This window comes from Halichoeres trimaculatus, unplaced genomic scaffold, assembly GCF_033239565.1.
Source record: "Halichoeres trimaculatus isolate MK-OKI-2021-1 unplaced genomic scaffold, fHalTri1.1 fHalTri1_scaffold_20, whole genome shotgun sequence".
NCBI classification, from domain to species: Eukaryota; Metazoa; Chordata; class Actinopteri; order Labriformes; family Labridae; genus Halichoeres; species Halichoeres trimaculatus.
This window is the reverse complement of record NW_027437198.1, coordinates 7,289,852-7,307,566: the sequence shown is the minus strand read 5'-3', so window position 1 is coordinate 7,307,566 and position 17,715 is coordinate 7,289,852. Positions and strand designations below refer to the sequence as shown.

The window sequence follows — 17,715 nt, the reverse complement described above, 5'->3', positions numbered from 1 at the left end:
CTTACAGGAGAAACGCCGTGGATATGACGGAGATATCTCCGACTTGGCCCCCCTCTTCCCGGTGCAAACTTCGCACGCAAAGTCCTATGTGGCTCAAGCAGCGTCGGTGTCAAATGACTCCTCGTCAATTTGTCGCTTTTTCTTTGATAAAAACAAAACACAGAGCGAATGCGCCTTGAAAAAAGATTTCTAGGTGTCTAGAGAGGCGGTCCGTTCCCAGACCATTGTCAGGAATATTTCTAAGCATGGAAAACCAAACATGAGCTCAAACGCAGCGTATGTGACAGCCGGTTGTTTAAATAAAGACTAATCTAAGGAATGACAGCCTGGTCTGTTTCCGTGGGGTGATAGATTCAGCATGGTATCATGCCCCTGGAAACCCGTCAAAAAGTGTAAACACCCAGATCCGTAGCCTCAAGTGTTCCCGCTGAGGAAAAATGAAGACCACTGGTTGTGTAGTGCATCAAAAACGCAAAGGTGATTTCTTCCAATTCAAAGCGCATCGCGTAATGGCAACGCTCGTCAAGTGGGGGTTTCCTATGGGTGGTCGTGGTTCTCCTGGCGGGGTGGGAGGGCGGTCCGAACCAGAGGGATGGCACGAACTGGTGGGTCGGGTAGATAGGGCGGGTTGGCGACGGGGTGTGGGATGGAAGGGGAGGTTTCGTCTCCTTTCTCTTCGGTGCTTTTCCAGATGCCGAGGTGGGGCTTTTTGCTTTCTTTTCTTTTTTTTCCCCCAGCTATCCCCGTGACTCTTCTGCTGTTTTTTCTTCTTCTTCTGAGCACTCGAGGATACAGCGAGTGTTGAGGGCAGTCTCCCCCACCACCGTCTGAAGTGCACAGACAGCCGCCCGGAGCCCAGCCAGCCCGTCAGGACCAGCTCGGAGTCTGCCAGCTCAGCGCATGCTTACTGCTCCGCCCCTCCACCATGGGCAGTCCCCGGCTCCTCTCCAAACTCTCCCCTCTCTGTTCCCTCTCTGTCCTCATGGCTATCTCTCCCTGTTCCTGATCCCTCTATTAACGGGCCTGTCCAAGGAAACTCTGCATTGTTTGCTTCTCAGTCGTTTGTGTGTTTCTCTGCTCCCTGTCACAAAGCCACTCACACAAGATGTCATTAAAATCACTCATCACAGTCTTCTGAATCCAAACTTTCATAAAACTCTTGATTTTGCATTAAATAACAATGACACAGACCGTCACATCCTCCTGCACAAATCATTGTGATCAAAACTTGCAAACACCTTTCTCTATGAAGACTGGAAGTCAGAAGATAAAATAAATCACAAAATGTACTTTGTGTCTCAGTGAATGATTTTGAATCACACGCCCCTTCAGTACTGATGAATTAAAACCTGCTGCCCTCTTGTGATGTAGTTCTACAGTATCTGCTGTATTCTGTATGGGAAGTTTCTGAACATAAATACCACTTTGTGTTTTGAATGGTATGTACTTACACTTGCATGTCAATGACAATTTTCTCCAAGTTGCATTCAAAAAGTAGACAAGGAAGAAAGCCATACAATAGAAACGTACAGACTGAGCAGACACTGCCTCAACATTTAGCAGAACAGACTTAAAAGAAGTAGAAAATATTCACAAGTATATTTAGATTTGTGTATCTATGTATTGGTATGAGTTTTTTTTTTTTTTTTTTTTTTTGGATGAAAAACTTGTCAAATGGGGGAACAGTGTTACCATGCATCACAGCAGCTAATAATCCACAAAGGCCAATCCAACTTCACACATGGGAGGGGTGACCAGTATCTGGTTGCTTGATTTTTCTAAGTGTTCAAAACTCTGCTCACTTTAAAAAGGAGGCATCCTATGAGGTGTGTCATCCTTAAAATAATAAACATGATCAGCAGGGCTAGATCCAAGAACTGGCCAGAAGTGGCCCCAATTGAAAAAATCCTAAACTATGTTGGGCTGGCATTTTCAGAGGCAGGACTTATGTTCAAATCGTTATCTAATTAGGGCTGGGACCATATGCTGTTGTTGCAATTAGATTCTGTTACAATTTTTGGAGTGCGATTCAATTTTGATTCTTCAATATTTATGTTTTGTTTTTTTTTTAGTTTGCCTCTTTTTTTAACACCAGACCATGTGAAAAAGTGGAATGATGATGATAATATCTACAGACTATATCAGGAGCCATATTTTCCCATAAAATGCACATCACGAAAGTCAGAGAGAAACATTTCACCCTCTGCTGGAGAAAAATGGTGACATTTTTCCAATCCAGTTTATGAAAAGAGGGTGAAATGAAGAATTTGAATTTGAGAAAAAAATGATTTTTGACAAAATCCTGCTATATCGATTTTTTTTCTCCCAGCCCTTCATCTAACAAAAGGCTGCTGTTATTTTGCTTTCATTTAAATGTAGCAACATTAGGCCTGTGTCCTGAAACGTCCTTTATTGTGTGCTGGCATCATCCACTACCACAGTTACACAGAGCTTCTCTCAGATGTTTACTGTTACATATTGACAAAAGTTATCCCACAGCACTTCCACTTCCCTGAGAAAGCTAGGCCTGTTTTTAATTCACTGTGGATCTTGGCCATTGTTGTTGACAAGATCAGAAGTCCCACCTGTATTTACATCTTCTTATAAATGATCAAGAAGTGACACTCATGATGATGGACTCTTTTACTTCTTTTATATTGTGAGGTGTCCTTGAGTGTCTTTAAAGGCGCCATTCGAATAAATTGAATATGAATAATAATAATGATAATAATAATAATGATAATAATAATAATAATAATAATAATAATAATAATAATAATAATAATGTTAATATGGAGGTGTTTCAGAAGTTGCAGTGTTTAATATGTTGCCTTTTTGAAAGAAATGTCTGCATGCATGTTAACTTTTTAATGATAATTATTTAAATGTTAGAAGTAAATGAATGATTAAATGTTTATTGTTATTTGCATGCACGTACTTCATACCAGCCCTATGAATGTGCTTCAGACTGGTCACTGTAGTTAAAAAAGTCTGGCTCTGCCTCTGTTAGATCATACATCACAGTCTGAAACATCTTCACCTGGCTTTTACACTTTTCCTCACACTTTTTAAGCATTTTTCATTTTTTAATAACTTTAAACCGAAAACTTGATTGAAATTTGAAGATTTTTACATTTTAATGATGTCATGTTTCTGTTTTGTCCTCACTGGTCCTCAGCTGCACCTTTTCCTTTTGCCCACGCCACCACTAGAGGGCATTAAAACGCCTTTCATATCGTTTATACAGGAGAACTTCAAAATTGATTTAGCTACCAAAACTTATGTTATCTTTCTGGGGAGGGCTGGTTTGCTTCGTCTTTTTAAGAATATAATGCAGCAATGCACCATCATAGATAATTTGCAGACCTTGCTATAAGAAAATAAAAAGCATACATTTATTTATGTCAGACCTCTAGTTTCAGGGCCATAGTGACAGTCTCAGTAAAACAAGAATAACATCTGCTATTCAGCCCTCTTTGAAGATTTAACTATGACTGGATTCTGTATTGAAAGCTTGGGGTCAGAGCATTCTGATAGTGTATGGAGTATTTTGTCATTTAGTGGGATGAGTTAGCCTCAGATGCTTTAATGATTTTAGGTCTCTTGGAAAAAGGCCTGCTTTGGGATCGCTATGGAATTGCAGGATATATGCAATAATAAAACATTACAACTTAGGCTGAACAAGCATATTAAGCAATCAAAGGATATTTAACGTTGAGTTTCTATATTTAAAAAGATATTTCAAACACAACTTACATGTTTTAGTATGATTTGTTTAAATTAGCTGAATTAATGTTGCACTATCATAAAAAAAAAAACAGAAAAAAAGAATGCAAATAAACATAACTACAGCAGGTGCACAGGAACTTTAAAAATGTGGCAAAGTTAAAAAAAAAGAAAAAAAGAACTAGCCCTTCAATGTGACGTCATGCACTTTGCTTTTCTATACAGAAAAAATACCTTGTTTTTATTTTCTGATATTTTGCTTCCTGTTGGTTTTCATCGTTGTTAGTTTGGTGTTGTATTTTAAACTATGGCAGCTCTTTATAAATAAATAAATGAAAATTGTGCCCAGCTTAATTTCTTTCTTAAATTATCAATAGGTTCTGTGAAAGTTGCAGCTCTTTAACACAATAAAAACCCTCATGTGTCCATGTAGCTCCATAATGATCCACGACATCTGCAGCTTAACGCGCCTGCGAAATGAAAAATCACAGCCTCTGTTTTGTGTCTGCTTTGGCTGCACGCGCGACGCAGCCTCTAATTAAACCTATTAAACTGGTTTACTGTACTTAATCCTTCCTTTGCAATCACTGTTACACCCAAAACGGTGGAAAAAAAAAAAAAAAAAATACGCGCCAGACCGTGTTGTGTCAGCCAGGCGGCAGTCTGTCCCCAGAAGCCCTCCCCGGTGCGCTGTTGCTGTGCAGCTCTGCCAAGCCGTCAGCTGATCCCTCTCTTGTTCGCTTATCGCAGCTGTCGGAGTATCCGCCCCTGTAGTAGACTAGTCCTGCTCTTTATTTACTATCAGCTGTCTAGGTGCTTTTTAGGATATTTGCTGCGGATTTATCTCAAAATATCTCAACAAACTGTTACATTTTATACTTAATCTCAGAAATATACGGTTTGAATGTTTTATTCTGAAGGAAGAATAATAGGGACAATAAATATGATTAAAATCTGCTCTTGGCATTGTTTTGCATTTTCAATAGCCTAATTAACGTGCTGTCATTCTGTAGAAATTCATCTTACAATAATATATTTCCGTCTAAGTCCTTATTTTGCTGCTGGATTTCTGCACCAAATAGTCCTTTGTTTACATGCAGTCCCTCGTCTCTGCGGAAGGAGGCTTTTTGGTAGTGCAGTGTGACTCCTACCAGCTGTTTCCCGCCTTGAAAGCCATCCGATCAGCTGCACACACACACATACACACACGCACACACACACATACGGTAATGCAGAGAGAAAGCAAAGAGAAGGGCGGGAGGGAGAAAGAGAGGGAGAGGTAGAGCGCCACACACAACGAGGGAACCCCATCAGCTGGAAGTCGAGTAACATTACAACTCTGAGCAGCCTGAAACTACTACATCACAGAGACCAGGGATCTATATCTTAGTGAGGATTTAAACCGCGCCTCATCAAGAGATTTTCACCCTTGAACGCTTTCATTTGCCTTCTATTCAAGAGACTGTTTTCTGTATTTTAATTTAATTTTTGGAGGTTGGAAGGGGAACCAAACTGGCGAGAGGCGAGCATGGAGTATTTCATGGTACCAGCTCAAAAGGTGCCCTCTTTGCAACATTTCAGGAAAACGGAGAAAGAAGTGATTGGAGGTCTTTGTAGGTAAGCACACCTGCGCTTCACCCATCACGCTGTGCGTGTAATTATTGTTGTGATTATGAAAAGGCGTCTGTTTGGAGTACACGCACTTAGCGACGGCAGTGAGGCAACATGCTTCATCTGATCTGTTATTGTGTACACGACCCACTCACGAACAGCTGGGACCATTAATAATCTACTAACTAGACAACAAAATTGCGTCAGAGCTAAAATAGGGTCCAGTGAAAAGCTCAACATCCCCCTTGCTGTGTTATTTCACACATATGGAAGCGAAAAAGGTGTATTTTGTGGCTGACAAACATAAACCACGTGGTTCCCCGCACACCACGCTGCTATTTCTCTCCAGAGCGCATCCTGCTCTATTTATCCTCAAATTACCCCTCAGTGTCACATTAAAGTGTTGTGATTTGCATTTGAAAGGGTATGGCTCCGCTAGCGGACGTCATCCAGTGTGAAAAGAGTGTGTTTTTACCGTTCACATCGTTGAGGCTGCCGAATTCGCTCAGAGCGATCCGAACTTATTGTGGGTAGTGCGGCCATGCTTGTGGCTTGTGCTTAGCGTGATGAGGGGGTCTGGCGTTTGTTTTCTGTATATGGCGACCTGTTTACCGTTACTTTCCCTGAAAAACACACAACCGCGGTCAAAATAACCCCCATTCGACGTGGCGACAGTTTCACAGGCGTTTTCGAGTGTCTTGTTCGCTCTACCGAGCCGCCTCCACTGCGTCTTTTCATCCCGCACCTCTGCCATGCTGCCTGCCGCATTGTTATAATGGCGGAGGACACGAAAAGTCTGCTCGGAGCACGGAGGTGGTTTCGGGTACAGTGAGAAAATAAGCGGTGTACGGGGATATTATAAATACGTTAAGCCCGATATGCTAGATAAAGAGGCATTTAGCTTTCGCTTGGAGGCAGAAAAATTAAAAGTGGTGTTTTTAATAAGGGGGTGTGTATGTCGCGGAAGGCCCCTCGGTACGTCCGCAGACTTGTTTGAAGAGGGAGGCGGAGGGATCTGCTGCTGTTGCTGCTGGTGGGGACACGGGCAGTCTGGGAAATGAAGTCCCTTTTGTGAATTTTAAAATTTACCTCTAAAACATGTGTAAAGGAAGGAAAAACTTAATCTAATATAACCATAACTTGCTTAAGATGCTTTTCATTCTCATGTTTACTGGGCAAAGCACATTATCTGCGACGCTAGCTGGTTGAATTGGTCTCGAAGCTGCCAGCCTGTTCACCCACAGTGATTGACACTGTCACGATTTTAAAGTTGTAACTGTTACTGAAAAAGGATTGAAATGTATATTGAAGTATTATTTCTGGCATTTTAGTGCTACATGAGCATTTTATTCCTCAAATGTAAAGAACGAAAATATTATTAGTATTATTATTATTATTATTTTTTAAAAGACGTTTTAGATATTAAAAAAACAGGACTGTTTCTTGGAGTCAAGGGTAGTTTCTACAACATCCTCAAAGAGATCACATAATTTTTGATTAAGCCTAATTTTAGATGAGTAAATAAGTCAGATTTCAGAACCTTTTTGCTTAAAAAATAAAAAACTTGAATAAGTATCTATTTATTTCCAGGACTTTGACAGCACATACGCACATTATTGGTTTGGGGTTAAAATTTTATTTTAAATCTACTTTAGATGGATCTACGGTCTGTGTTCTTGTCATGGTTTTGGGTTCGATCAGTGTTCATCTGGTCAAGCAGTGGGAGGTTTTGCTGGATGTGCCACTGCAGTGTTGGTACATGTGCTCCATGTGGCTGTGTATGTATGTGTGCGTCCACACACACACACACACACACACATACAGCCACACACACTCGTTTTCTCATCTGTGTCTGCACAATTGTTCCCCATGTTTGCACTGGGGCAGCTGAGTCAGTACAGATAAGGGCTTGGCTAGAGAGGGTCCCAGAGATACCGAGCTTGATACACAGTGGATGTTAGAGGAAGTTGGCTTAGAATTTTCCCTCATCTGATTTACACTCTGTGGCAAATTGTGTGTTTTTGTCACAGTTTGAGGTTATAAAATGAATCAGTTTAAACTGAATAAGAGATAATCGACTTCAGTTGACTTCCAAACACATTTTTACAATACGTAGTGCTTTTTAGGTCCCTCAAAATTGTAATTTAATGTTTATGTAAATTAAATGTTAAGAACAGCACGCTTACTCCATAATATTTATTGACAGACTAATAAGATAATTGAACTGTAAATATGAGTGTGTAAAACCTGAGTGTCCTGCTGTTTGATGTCAAGATGATTTTATCCGAACCACACATCTTGGTCATTATTCTGCTGCAACTTCATTACAGCGCAGGTGATTAAAAACCCAGCAGCAATGCACCATCATAGATAATTTGCAGACCTTGCTGTTTTTGCCTCCTCAGCTGTATAATTATTCCAATAAATGCCTCAAGCCAATTTGTCTGGTTTAAAGAGTAAAATATGAGACAGAAAACCTCCTTTTGGCTGAAAAGGTGAAGTCAAAAGATGAGTGTATGATGGGGATTCTTTATTTAAGCTCTTTATATTCATTTTTTTGGTGGGAAACACCAACTTTGTGCACATGCTAAAGCGAAAGTAAAAATTACGTTTGACACCAGCATCTGTAAATGTAGGCGAGATTTTAAGAATGGCCAATAGATGATTTAACAAGTTAGTACTTGATAGTCATAAAAGGTAAGCAGTCAACTTTTCTTACATAATCATCACAGTTTATTCACAGGTAAGTAAGTGAACAGTGATCTTTCTTTTTTTTTACTGGATGATTTGCTTGTGTTGTGTAACATTCGAAAATATTCAAGTTGCACGCCAAAGTTTTTAATCCCATTATGATCTCACTGATTTTTAGCTTTATTTTATTTGTATGTCTGACTGACTCCCGTTTTCCCTCTCTGTCCTCCCTCCAGTCTGGCCAACATTCCTCTAACCCCAGAAACAGCCCGGGACCAAGAGAGACGAATTCGCAGGGAGATTGCCAACAGCAACGAGCGTCGGCGTATGCAGAGCATCAATGCTGGTTTCCAGTCACTTAAAACACTCATCCCACACAGCGATGGAGAGAAGCTCAGTAAGGTGGGTCACAGAGAGAGGTGTTAATCAGGGGGATAAGCTGGATGGATGGAGCAGTGCAGGTCTGAGCTCACTTTTGTAAACACCTCTAACTTAATTTCCCTCCTCTCTGTCTCTCCCGCCACAGGCTGCCATCCTGCAGCAGACATCAGACTACATTTTCACTTTGGAGCAAGAGAAGACGCGGCTATTGCAGCAGAACAGTCAGCTCAAACGAATCATACAAGTAAAGTGTTTCAAACCCATCACAACAAATCTGGATTCTCTGACTTTCAGAATCAGCACAGTTCAACTGATCATATCCCCTTTTGTGTTGGCTCTCTCAGGAGTTGAACGGTTCATCTCCTAAGAGGAGGCGTGCAGAGGAGAAAGACGAAGGGATTGGCTCACCGGACATCCTGGAAGAGGAGAAGACCGAGGACTTAAGGAGGGAGATGATTGAGTTAAGGCAGCAGCTGGAGAAAGAGCGCTCAGTCAGGATGATACTGGAAGATCAGGTGAGGATCCAGGCGTCAAAACAACATTCAGAATCCTGAGACCACGATGAGACCATGAAGTGTGTTTTAAAATTCAACACAGCTGCCAGGATTTCACTCATGTGTTTGTGGGCTGCTGTTTTGGAGCTGAGAGGAGTGAAACTGAGGGGTGAAGTCAGCTAATGCAAGGGTTGATTTCATAAGCTGGGTTATTAGCTAGCTAAGCTCATAAGCTTGGTAAGGTGAGCACAGGTGTCTGCTAATTTATGATCCATATATTACCAGAATTAAAATGGAAATTACAGCTAGTCTCACTAAAAGCTGTAATATTTGATTGATATTAGCTTCTAGGTATGGCTGAACAAAAATGGAAAATAATCTAATTGCGATTTTGGACTAATAGTGTGATTGCGATTCAGCGTGCCATTTTTCGGGGGGATGTTTATCTTTTACATTATTCACTAAACACAAGCAATAAACCTTTCTACCGTACGACCAACACAACAAAGGATACTCCGGTTATATATAAACAATTCTTTCCTGTAGGCCAGGTCCACATGTTATGATGAAATGAGATGAATTTTCACATGAATTGATACGAATATTGTATCTTCATTGAGCCATTACACTCACAGCAGAATACTAACTGATAGATTTAACTTCAAGCCTTGTAGACATGTAATAATATTATAATTGAGTTCCTTAAATAAAATCAGAGAAAGGAACAAAACACTGCAGAACAGGCCTGGTATGAACAATAATCTAAAAAATAAATATGAATCCTATGAAAATTTTGGTCAATACGATATCCAATATTAATGTTGCTGTTATGGCAGATAACTGATATTTACCGTTATCATTATTGGTTTAAAAAAAAAAACGATTTGAGACAATGTGAAGTTTAGAGAGAAAGAGTGGTACAATAGTGGGAAAATACGACCATGGAGAGGATCAAAGGATGGAGCGCCCAAATAAACATGATCATAAAAAAAGTACACTTTATCTGTTTTTCCAGATGTAAAACAGGAAGAGAGACATAAAAGATGGGAGTCCACTTTTTTTAGGTAGTTTTGGTGTTTACATAGTCATAGGTTACAATAGTATTTGGGTCTTGAAAGATCGTTCAAGATTTAAAAATGTCTGCTAGCTAATGAGTAAATACACTTTTATACATTGGCCGATACGGATATTGATACCGATATATTGTGCATCCCTACTTTAAATGTAACTTTCTTAATTTTCATCATCTAAACCAAGGGATGGTTACCTTTCACACTTGAAACGATACGGTACTGGTACCAGATACCTGGCAATCGGTACCGGTACTTAATGGTACCAATTTTCGGTACTTTTTTGTGTTTATGTGGTAAAAAATATCATTTTTTTAAACCGTAAAGTATACATTTTTTTTCAATTGAACGTATTAATTGCTCAGTATATAACCCTGTAATGCTGTATTCATGTCCAGCATGGAAAATCACCTACTCTTCCACTCCCTGACAGTCACAAGGATCCATTTAGGTACCTTAACATGGTACCTTTTGATTCTATGTGAATTGGTGCTCGATACTTTTGACTGAATTCGGCCGGTATCTAAAAAAGTACCTAATTTGGTACCCATCCCTATCTGAACCTCAGTAAAGCTTACAACAGGGTTAATATAATGAGTTTATCTCCACTGTAGTTGTCATGACTGGAAAACCTTTTTTTCTCAAACACATTAACGCGGAACATGAGGATGTCTCTACCGATGGAGCCACCCTCTAGTGGCCACTCAAGGAATTGCGCTTATGGCTCTTTATTGGCTTTGATTTCAACCAAACTACCAGTTAAATTTTGACTTTATCTCCTGTTATTGTTCCTCTGTCAGATGCGGTCCATTGATGCACAGTTGTACCCTGAGAAGCTGAAGGTGATCGCCCAGCTGGTCCAGGAGCAGCAGGCCCAAACACAAGGCCTCATCCAACTGCAGCAGCACAAGCTGGAGAGGGACCTCACTCCAGCCCACAGCCCACAGGTTGGAGATACTTTAAAACTAGGTCATTCAAAGCAGAGTTCTCATGAGTGTTTTTTTTATTTCCCAATATTTTTTAACTAGTTTGAGTCATTTGAGGCCCTGCTTCACTGAATTTTGCTCTACCGTGTTCACTGACATCCTGAATTTTACACCAACATCTTTGACTCCTGAGTCGAGATTAATGAGGCGGCTTGCATCAAATTCCTGTCCTCTGTCCTCACATACACCTGAACTAATCTTACATCACAATGTCACATGCACAGTTGCACATGACAGTCTCCTCCACGTCCAGAGTTAGAGCTGTCAACAGCCGAGACGCATTTACAACGTGTTAAATGAGCAGCTCTCACGACTCTGCTGTGCCTGTCTCCTGCTCTGACAGCCGCGGTATCCTGTTTCTGCAGGCTAACCCTCACTGAACACGATGCCAAATCAATCGGCCTGTGCTGTGGGCCGTGCTCCACTCCAGGCGACTGAGCGCTGGGAGTGAAAGATGACTGATGCATTCTGGATCAGTCATGTGGGGCTCCCCAGGCAGAGCTGAGCCATGCGACCTCGAATCAATAGAGCTATGAATTACATGGAAATGACCTCTGTAACAGTAGATTACTGGACGTAACGTTAAATCTTATCCAAATATATTCAGATCTAAATATCTGTGTTGTCTCATGAATGGACAATCTTAAAGAAGGAGAGCAAAGAATTACAAAACTACTAGGGTTGCACTGACATGAACATTTTGGCTGATACCGATATCTGCTATCAGTATTGCTGTTATAGCTGATAACCGATATTTAAAAATATTAGGTATTAGGTATATTAGATATTTAAAAAAAAAAAAAGAAAAAAAAAAACAATCTGAGATGATGTGTTGGGGTAGTTCAGGGACAAAGAGCGTCGCAATTGTGAGAAAAGGTGACGATGAAGAGGATCAAAGGATGGAGCGCCCGAGATGAACGTAATCAAAAAAGTATTTTTTGTCTGTTTTTTTGATCAAAAACAGGAAGAGAGGCATAAAAGAAGAGAGTCCACTCTTCTTTGATAGTTTTGGTGTTTACATGGTCATAGAAAACAATATTACTTGGGTCTTGAAAGATCATTCAAGATGCTCTGAAAATGGCTGGCAGCTAATGAGTAAATATCGGCAAATACCGATATCGATACCGATATATCGTGCATCCCTAAAAAATGCACGAGAATAACACCAACAGTAATATAAAACCCTTTCAAATTTTGTGCACACGTTTAAAGAGACTTCAAAAATCTGAGCCCCAACAATCAGAATAATTCTTGAACTGTCTGAACAGCGCCCTTCAACTTTCCTGGATCGTACCAGCTGACACCAAATGACAAAGAAGAGGTCTGTGCTAACTTTCCAGAACTTTCATTTGCTGAAGGATGCTGTAAGGGTTTAGCATTACTCACACCAGACCTAGAAATGTGAGTAAAAGTTGCTTTTGCTTTTTGCTCCTCCACCATGTATTTACTTTCTTTCTCCAGCTGGCCTATGAAGTTTTAGTGCCAAAATATTATGTTTGGCAAGTGAGTTTGATGTTTGTTTCGATGCTAGCTGTTCTCAAGGTCAAGAACAAGCACTCATAGCTAAACAGCTCCTTTGACTAGACTAGTGTTTTCTTCATCATCTTGATGTGTTTAGACTACCAACTTCCAGAAGTCTTCCTCAGAGGTCTCACCTCATGTTGGGATGTTTGTACCGCAGCTGATTTGTACAAGTATCGTCATCCTACTTGAAGCAGCAAGACAACCACGCCCACTGTTTTCTGACTATTATAAGGACAGCATCCCAGGACGTGCCAGCATGTAGACCCCCTTAGTCTCATTCTACAACACTTCACAAGCTCTGACCATACTGAGCGTGAAAAAGCTTTCCCTCAATTAAAGGATGAAAGCAACGGCAGATTTCTGAGAGACTCCCCACATGTGTTGGTGTTTAAACTCAGGATGCTGTGCAGCTGTTTCCCCTGTGATCTCCATCCTCTGTACGTGTTAAAGTAATCTTGTTGACTTGTTTGGTGCCGTGTGGAGTTTTGCCAGGTTTACCATTAGGGGTGGGTGGAAAAAATGTTCTATGATATATTAGGATATTTTGTTTGGCAACATCAAAATAGGGGTTCATTGTTGAAAAATCTTTTTTTTTTTTTCAAATTCAAATTCTTCATTTCAGTCTTTGTTTATAAACTTGATTTGAAAAAAGTTACCACTTTCCTCCAGCAGAGGGTGAAATATTTCTCTCTGATTCACGTGATGTGCATTTATGGGAAAATGTGGCTCCTGATAAAGTCCGTAGACATCATTTAACTTTTTCACATGGTTTGGTTTAAAATAAACAAATCAAGAATCACAATTTAAATCAAATTGGCATTCCAAAAATCGTAAGAGAACCAAATCGTGAGAACAGCATATCGTCCCAGTTGTATCACACACATGAGATTTAATCAAAGCTCCTTCTCAGCAGGTGTTGGCCCCAGCGACCCCTCCAGCACCCACACACCATGCCACAGTCATCGTCCCTGCACCTGTCCAGCCCCCCCTGCCCCATCATGTGACTGTGGTCACCGTGGGACAAACATCTGTAATCAACACAGCGTCCACGTCTCGACAGAACCTGGACACTATTGTTCAAGTAAGACACCAGCACATCCTGGTTTGAGAAGTTCCTGTATGTGAACACCAGAGGGTGCTGCTGTTCCCAACATCACTCATCCTCCCTCTTCTCCCTCCAGGCCATCCAGCACATCGAAGGCAACCAGGGGAAGGCTGGCGTCGGCGAGGAGGAGCAGCGGAGGGCGGTCATCGTCACGTCAGGTCGAGTCCTGTCTGACGCCGCCGGCTCTGACACGGCTTCAAACAGCGACGGACCTGACGACTGCTCACTGCCTTGAGTTCAGCTCTGGCGTCTTAAACGCACACGACACACACACACGTACACACTTAGAATCAAAAGGCCCAAGCTGACCAGGGCTACATGATGCTACAAACCCACAGCACTCTTGTTCAGTGGACGTTTATTGGGCTGGTAGATTGAAGCACTCAGTTTGTTTTTGTCTTTTTTTCCTTTTCAGTACACTCTAACATGATGTACTGTGATAGACAGCCCGGATAGGTTTTCACTTAGACACACACACGCGGTTTCTTCTGCGTCTTTTCTCTGCTTCTTTCTAGCCCTCTGCTATTTCACTCACAAACTCATGTCTGTTTATTAATCAGTAGTAAGGTTTTTTAGAGCAACTGCTTCACTGATTGACTTGTTAATACCGGATGCTAGATTTCCATACGTCTGCTCGACATCATCGTCACTCACCAGGACTGATCTCTTGAGAGAAAAAGTTAGTGAAAGCCCAGAAGTGTGGCGTCGTCACCACCCAACACAGAGCATCTCTGTTTAACATCCTTTAAACCTCCTCTGAGCTGTTTGGACACTGTGAGCTTACAAGACTGGCTTGTATTCAAGTTCCACCTTTGTGGCTTCTGGATGAGTTTTTTTTTTGTTATGTTACTCTTGTGAAGTCGACTATTCTATGCTTGATTTTTTTTTTTCAGCACCCACAGCCTGCAAGTTAAAGTGATTGTACTGGAAATAAAAGCTTCTTGTTATTGTTAAACGGTGCTCAAAGGAAGCAAAGCTCAGAAGGAAAAAAAACTTGCTGACTGGTTCACAACTCTATTTTTTTTATTTTGTTCGTTTCATGTTTGTTGCCGTTCTTTTACTGGGCTGGGTTCCCAGTATCCCCCTTAAGTCTTTCTATTCATGGCCTGATAAAAAATGCTCAGACATTTTTTACATTCTCCCCTCTCGAATATGAAAGCACCTGGCTTGTTCAATAAGCTAATCTGTTGGCAATCTGGATTGATTTCCACAGGGTGTGAGTGTGTTACAAGTGTGTCCCCCTCTTGTAGTTTGAACCAGCAGGGCTCAGTGGTGTCCCAGACTCTGGCAGTCTGCGAAAGCAGAGCTCTGCTTTGAAAATCAAGCATTCACACATTTAAAAAACGACTGACATACAATCAATTGTGAGCTGAATCCTTAGGGCTGGATGTATCTTGCCCTTAGCAGTGTTTTTTGTTGTTGTCCAATAGAAAGGACGTCTATCAAAGCAGGATGCTTCAAACTGACAGGAAGTAGTTTGAATGTGTCGTGGAGGTTGAGTAAATATGCTCTATGCATTCATTTTGCTTGGATCATACTTTATTTTGTCTGAAAGTGTTGATGACAGGCAGAACTTCCGACGTGTATCTGAGAACGGCAGCAGCTTGCCTTACTGTGACGCCAGCCTTAACACAGCCCTGGGTCTTGAGAGACGAACCTGAACACTTGATCTGAGCTGTTTGGTGGCCACAGGGCTCCTGTAAACACCCGGGTGTGTTTGATTATATCTTCCAAGTTATTTTCTCCTTTTTCCACTTATGTTCATTCATTTATATTTGCCTCGATGAACAGGTTGCTGGTATTTAAACAAGCGCTCCTGATATTCCTCCACTTCAGGGTGTATCTGAATACTGACTTCTGCTTGCACCCTGTTTGCCCCCTTCATGTGCACTACGAAAGGAAGACACACAGAAAGAAATCCTTCAAAAAAAAGACATTCCATTAGATTTTACTCAGTCTTTCCTTTGAGGTTACTTTAGTGAAGTTTCCCTAACAAACTGAGAGATTGCTTTTAGAGCTTTTGACACATCACTGTTACTCTAAACCCATGATGAAACGCAGAGACTTTAAACTGCTGGACAGAAAATGTGTTCACATAAAAAACACTTCCGCTTCATTTCTGGATGAACTACCCTTTAAAAAAATATTGATGTCAGCTGCACTGAAATACGTCTGTTCATCTGATGCGTGACACATTTCTCCACATTTGTCACCAGAGGAAAAAAAGTTTTGCCCTCATTTTTTTGTACAAGCATCTGCATTTGGACATCTTTCTGCTAAATCCAAGAACTGTCTCATCCCATCTGTGTTTCCTGTGTGTTAGAAAATGTTACGTGGACATATCAGATTGTTAGCTGAGTGGGGTGGGCCTGGGGATCATCAAATGGGGACAGGATAACAAAGCACTTACTGTACTACACAGGAGTCTGCCTCTTTGCTGTGAAGGGGCATCTCCTCAGCTGAAGCTCTTGAGGTTATGTGTAAAAAAGAAAAAACAAAACGCACAGCTGTGTATCTCCCTTGTCCCCCATATTCAGCCCTCCTCCATATTGTTCTCTTTTACCCCTGATATCTTTATTTTTTTTGTCATAATTTCCTGTGTTCTTTCTCATCTCGCAGCTCTTTCCTCTCCCTTTTCCTTTGTCTCTTCTTTGTAACTTTTTTTTTTTTTTTAGACCAGTCTGTGCATTTGGTCATCAAGAAGCTATTTTTTTTCTTTTTGGTTTTATAAGAGAAAAGTTTTGGGGATAAAGAGGCTTGTGCCTTTGTAAAGACAGAATAATAAAGTTTGTACTTTGTTTTTTACGGATTGGGCCTTGAGTGTTTGTCTTTTTTTTTCAGCTTTCATTAACTCTGTTAAACTGTACATGCTACTAATTGATACTCAACCAAACTTTCCATTGGTCACTGATGCACAAGTGTCTTTTCCTGATTGGTGGGGAGGGTTTAGCCCCCTCCCTCTACTGGTCAGCAGCTCACTGCTAAATTAAGACTGACCACCTCCTCGACAGTAAAATGTTCACTTGGGACAGTAGGTGGCATCTCATGCCCTCAGCTAATAACTCACATTCATTCACTCCAAGCTGCTGATTAACACCGTCACACTTTCACTCAGAATTAACCCACTTACTTCTGGAATCCCTCAATGTCTCTGATTAGCTGTGGGTAGCTAATTTAAGTTTCAAACTGAAAGAATATGAAAATGATAAAATAACAATAAAAATGTGTGAATAAAATATAATGATAAAGTAAAAATAATTTAAAATAAAAATAATTTAATTTGATTAAAAAATTAATAATTTCCTGAATTTCCCTTTGGGATAGATAAAGTATTTTTCATTTCATTTTCATAATAATAGTAATAAAATAACATGTATACATATTATGTCTTAGGGTGGTCTAAGGAATGACATTAATGCACTAATGACAAAATTTGGGATTCACTCTCAGGTTACTGAGTCAAGTTTTGAGGCATTAATGCAATTGATGAGGAATATACAAAAAATAAAATATAGAAAAAAAATTGACAACAAATACTGTTATCATAGCTCTAATAGTTAAGTGTAACAAATGTTCAGTAATATCAGGTAAAATACACATAAAGTTGGAATAAAAGAGAAGATAAAAATGGAAATCACACAAACAAAAAAACTCTGGATATAAAAAAGAGATTCTGGACTACATGGTGGTGCAGTGGTTGGCGCTGTTGCCTCGCAGCAAGAAGTTCACCAGTTCCAATTCCAATTTGAACAATGTGGGCCTTTCTGTGTGCAGTTCGCATGTTCTCCCTGTGCATGAGTCGGTTCTCCCCAGGCTCCAGTTTCCTCCAACTGTCCAAAAACATGTTCATCAGGTTATCTACAGGTGATTCTAAATTGTCCGTAGGTGTGAGTGTGTGGGCGACAGGTTGTCTGTTTCAGTGTGTCAGTCTTGTGATTAGGAATGGGTACAGAATTAGGTACTTTTATCAGTACCGACCAAATTCTATCAAAAGTACCTGGTACCGGTTCATGTAAAATCAAAAGGTACCATGTTTAGGTACCTAAATGCATCCTTGTGATTGTAAAAGTGTGGGGGAGTAGGCGATTTTCCATGCTGGACATGAACACAGCATTGCAAGGTTATAT

General features: G+C 40.6%; 2 protein-coding genes across 5 annotated transcripts in view; one reads left to right on the top strand and one right to left on the bottom strand.

Annotated features, from left to right (window-relative positions):
* Window positions 1–863, bottom strand: part of glis2b (GLIS family zinc finger 2b) — a 44,141-nt gene extending 43,278 nt beyond the window's left edge. For all 3 annotated transcript variants that reach the window (XM_074697102.1, XM_074697103.1, XM_074697101.1), the window contains exon 1: window positions 1–863. The gene's annotated coding sequence lies outside the window, so the exon portion shown is untranslated.
* Window positions 864–4,906: 4,043 nt separating this feature from the next.
* tfap4 (transcription factor AP-4 (activating enhancer binding protein 4)) lies at window positions 4,907–16,363 on the top strand. Of its 2 annotated transcripts, none has more exons than XM_074697051.1 (7): window positions 4,907–5,343; window positions 8,265–8,430; window positions 8,555–8,653; window positions 8,754–8,924; window positions 10,774–10,920; window positions 13,394–13,564; window positions 13,665–16,363. In XM_074697051.1, the coding sequence occupies exons 1-7, from the start codon at window positions 5,255–5,257 to the stop codon at window positions 13,821–13,823; spliced, it is 1,002 nt and encodes a 333-aa protein (XP_074553152.1). In that variant the 5' UTR covers window positions 4,907–5,254; the 3' UTR covers window positions 13,824–16,363. The 2 variants fall into 2 exon arrangements, with proteins under 2 accessions (XP_074553152.1, XP_074553153.1); XM_074697052.1 differs by having other exon boundaries at window positions 4,911–5,343; window positions 13,397–13,564; window positions 13,665–16,361.
* The last annotated feature ends 1,352 nt before the right edge of the window (window positions 16,364–17,715 follow it).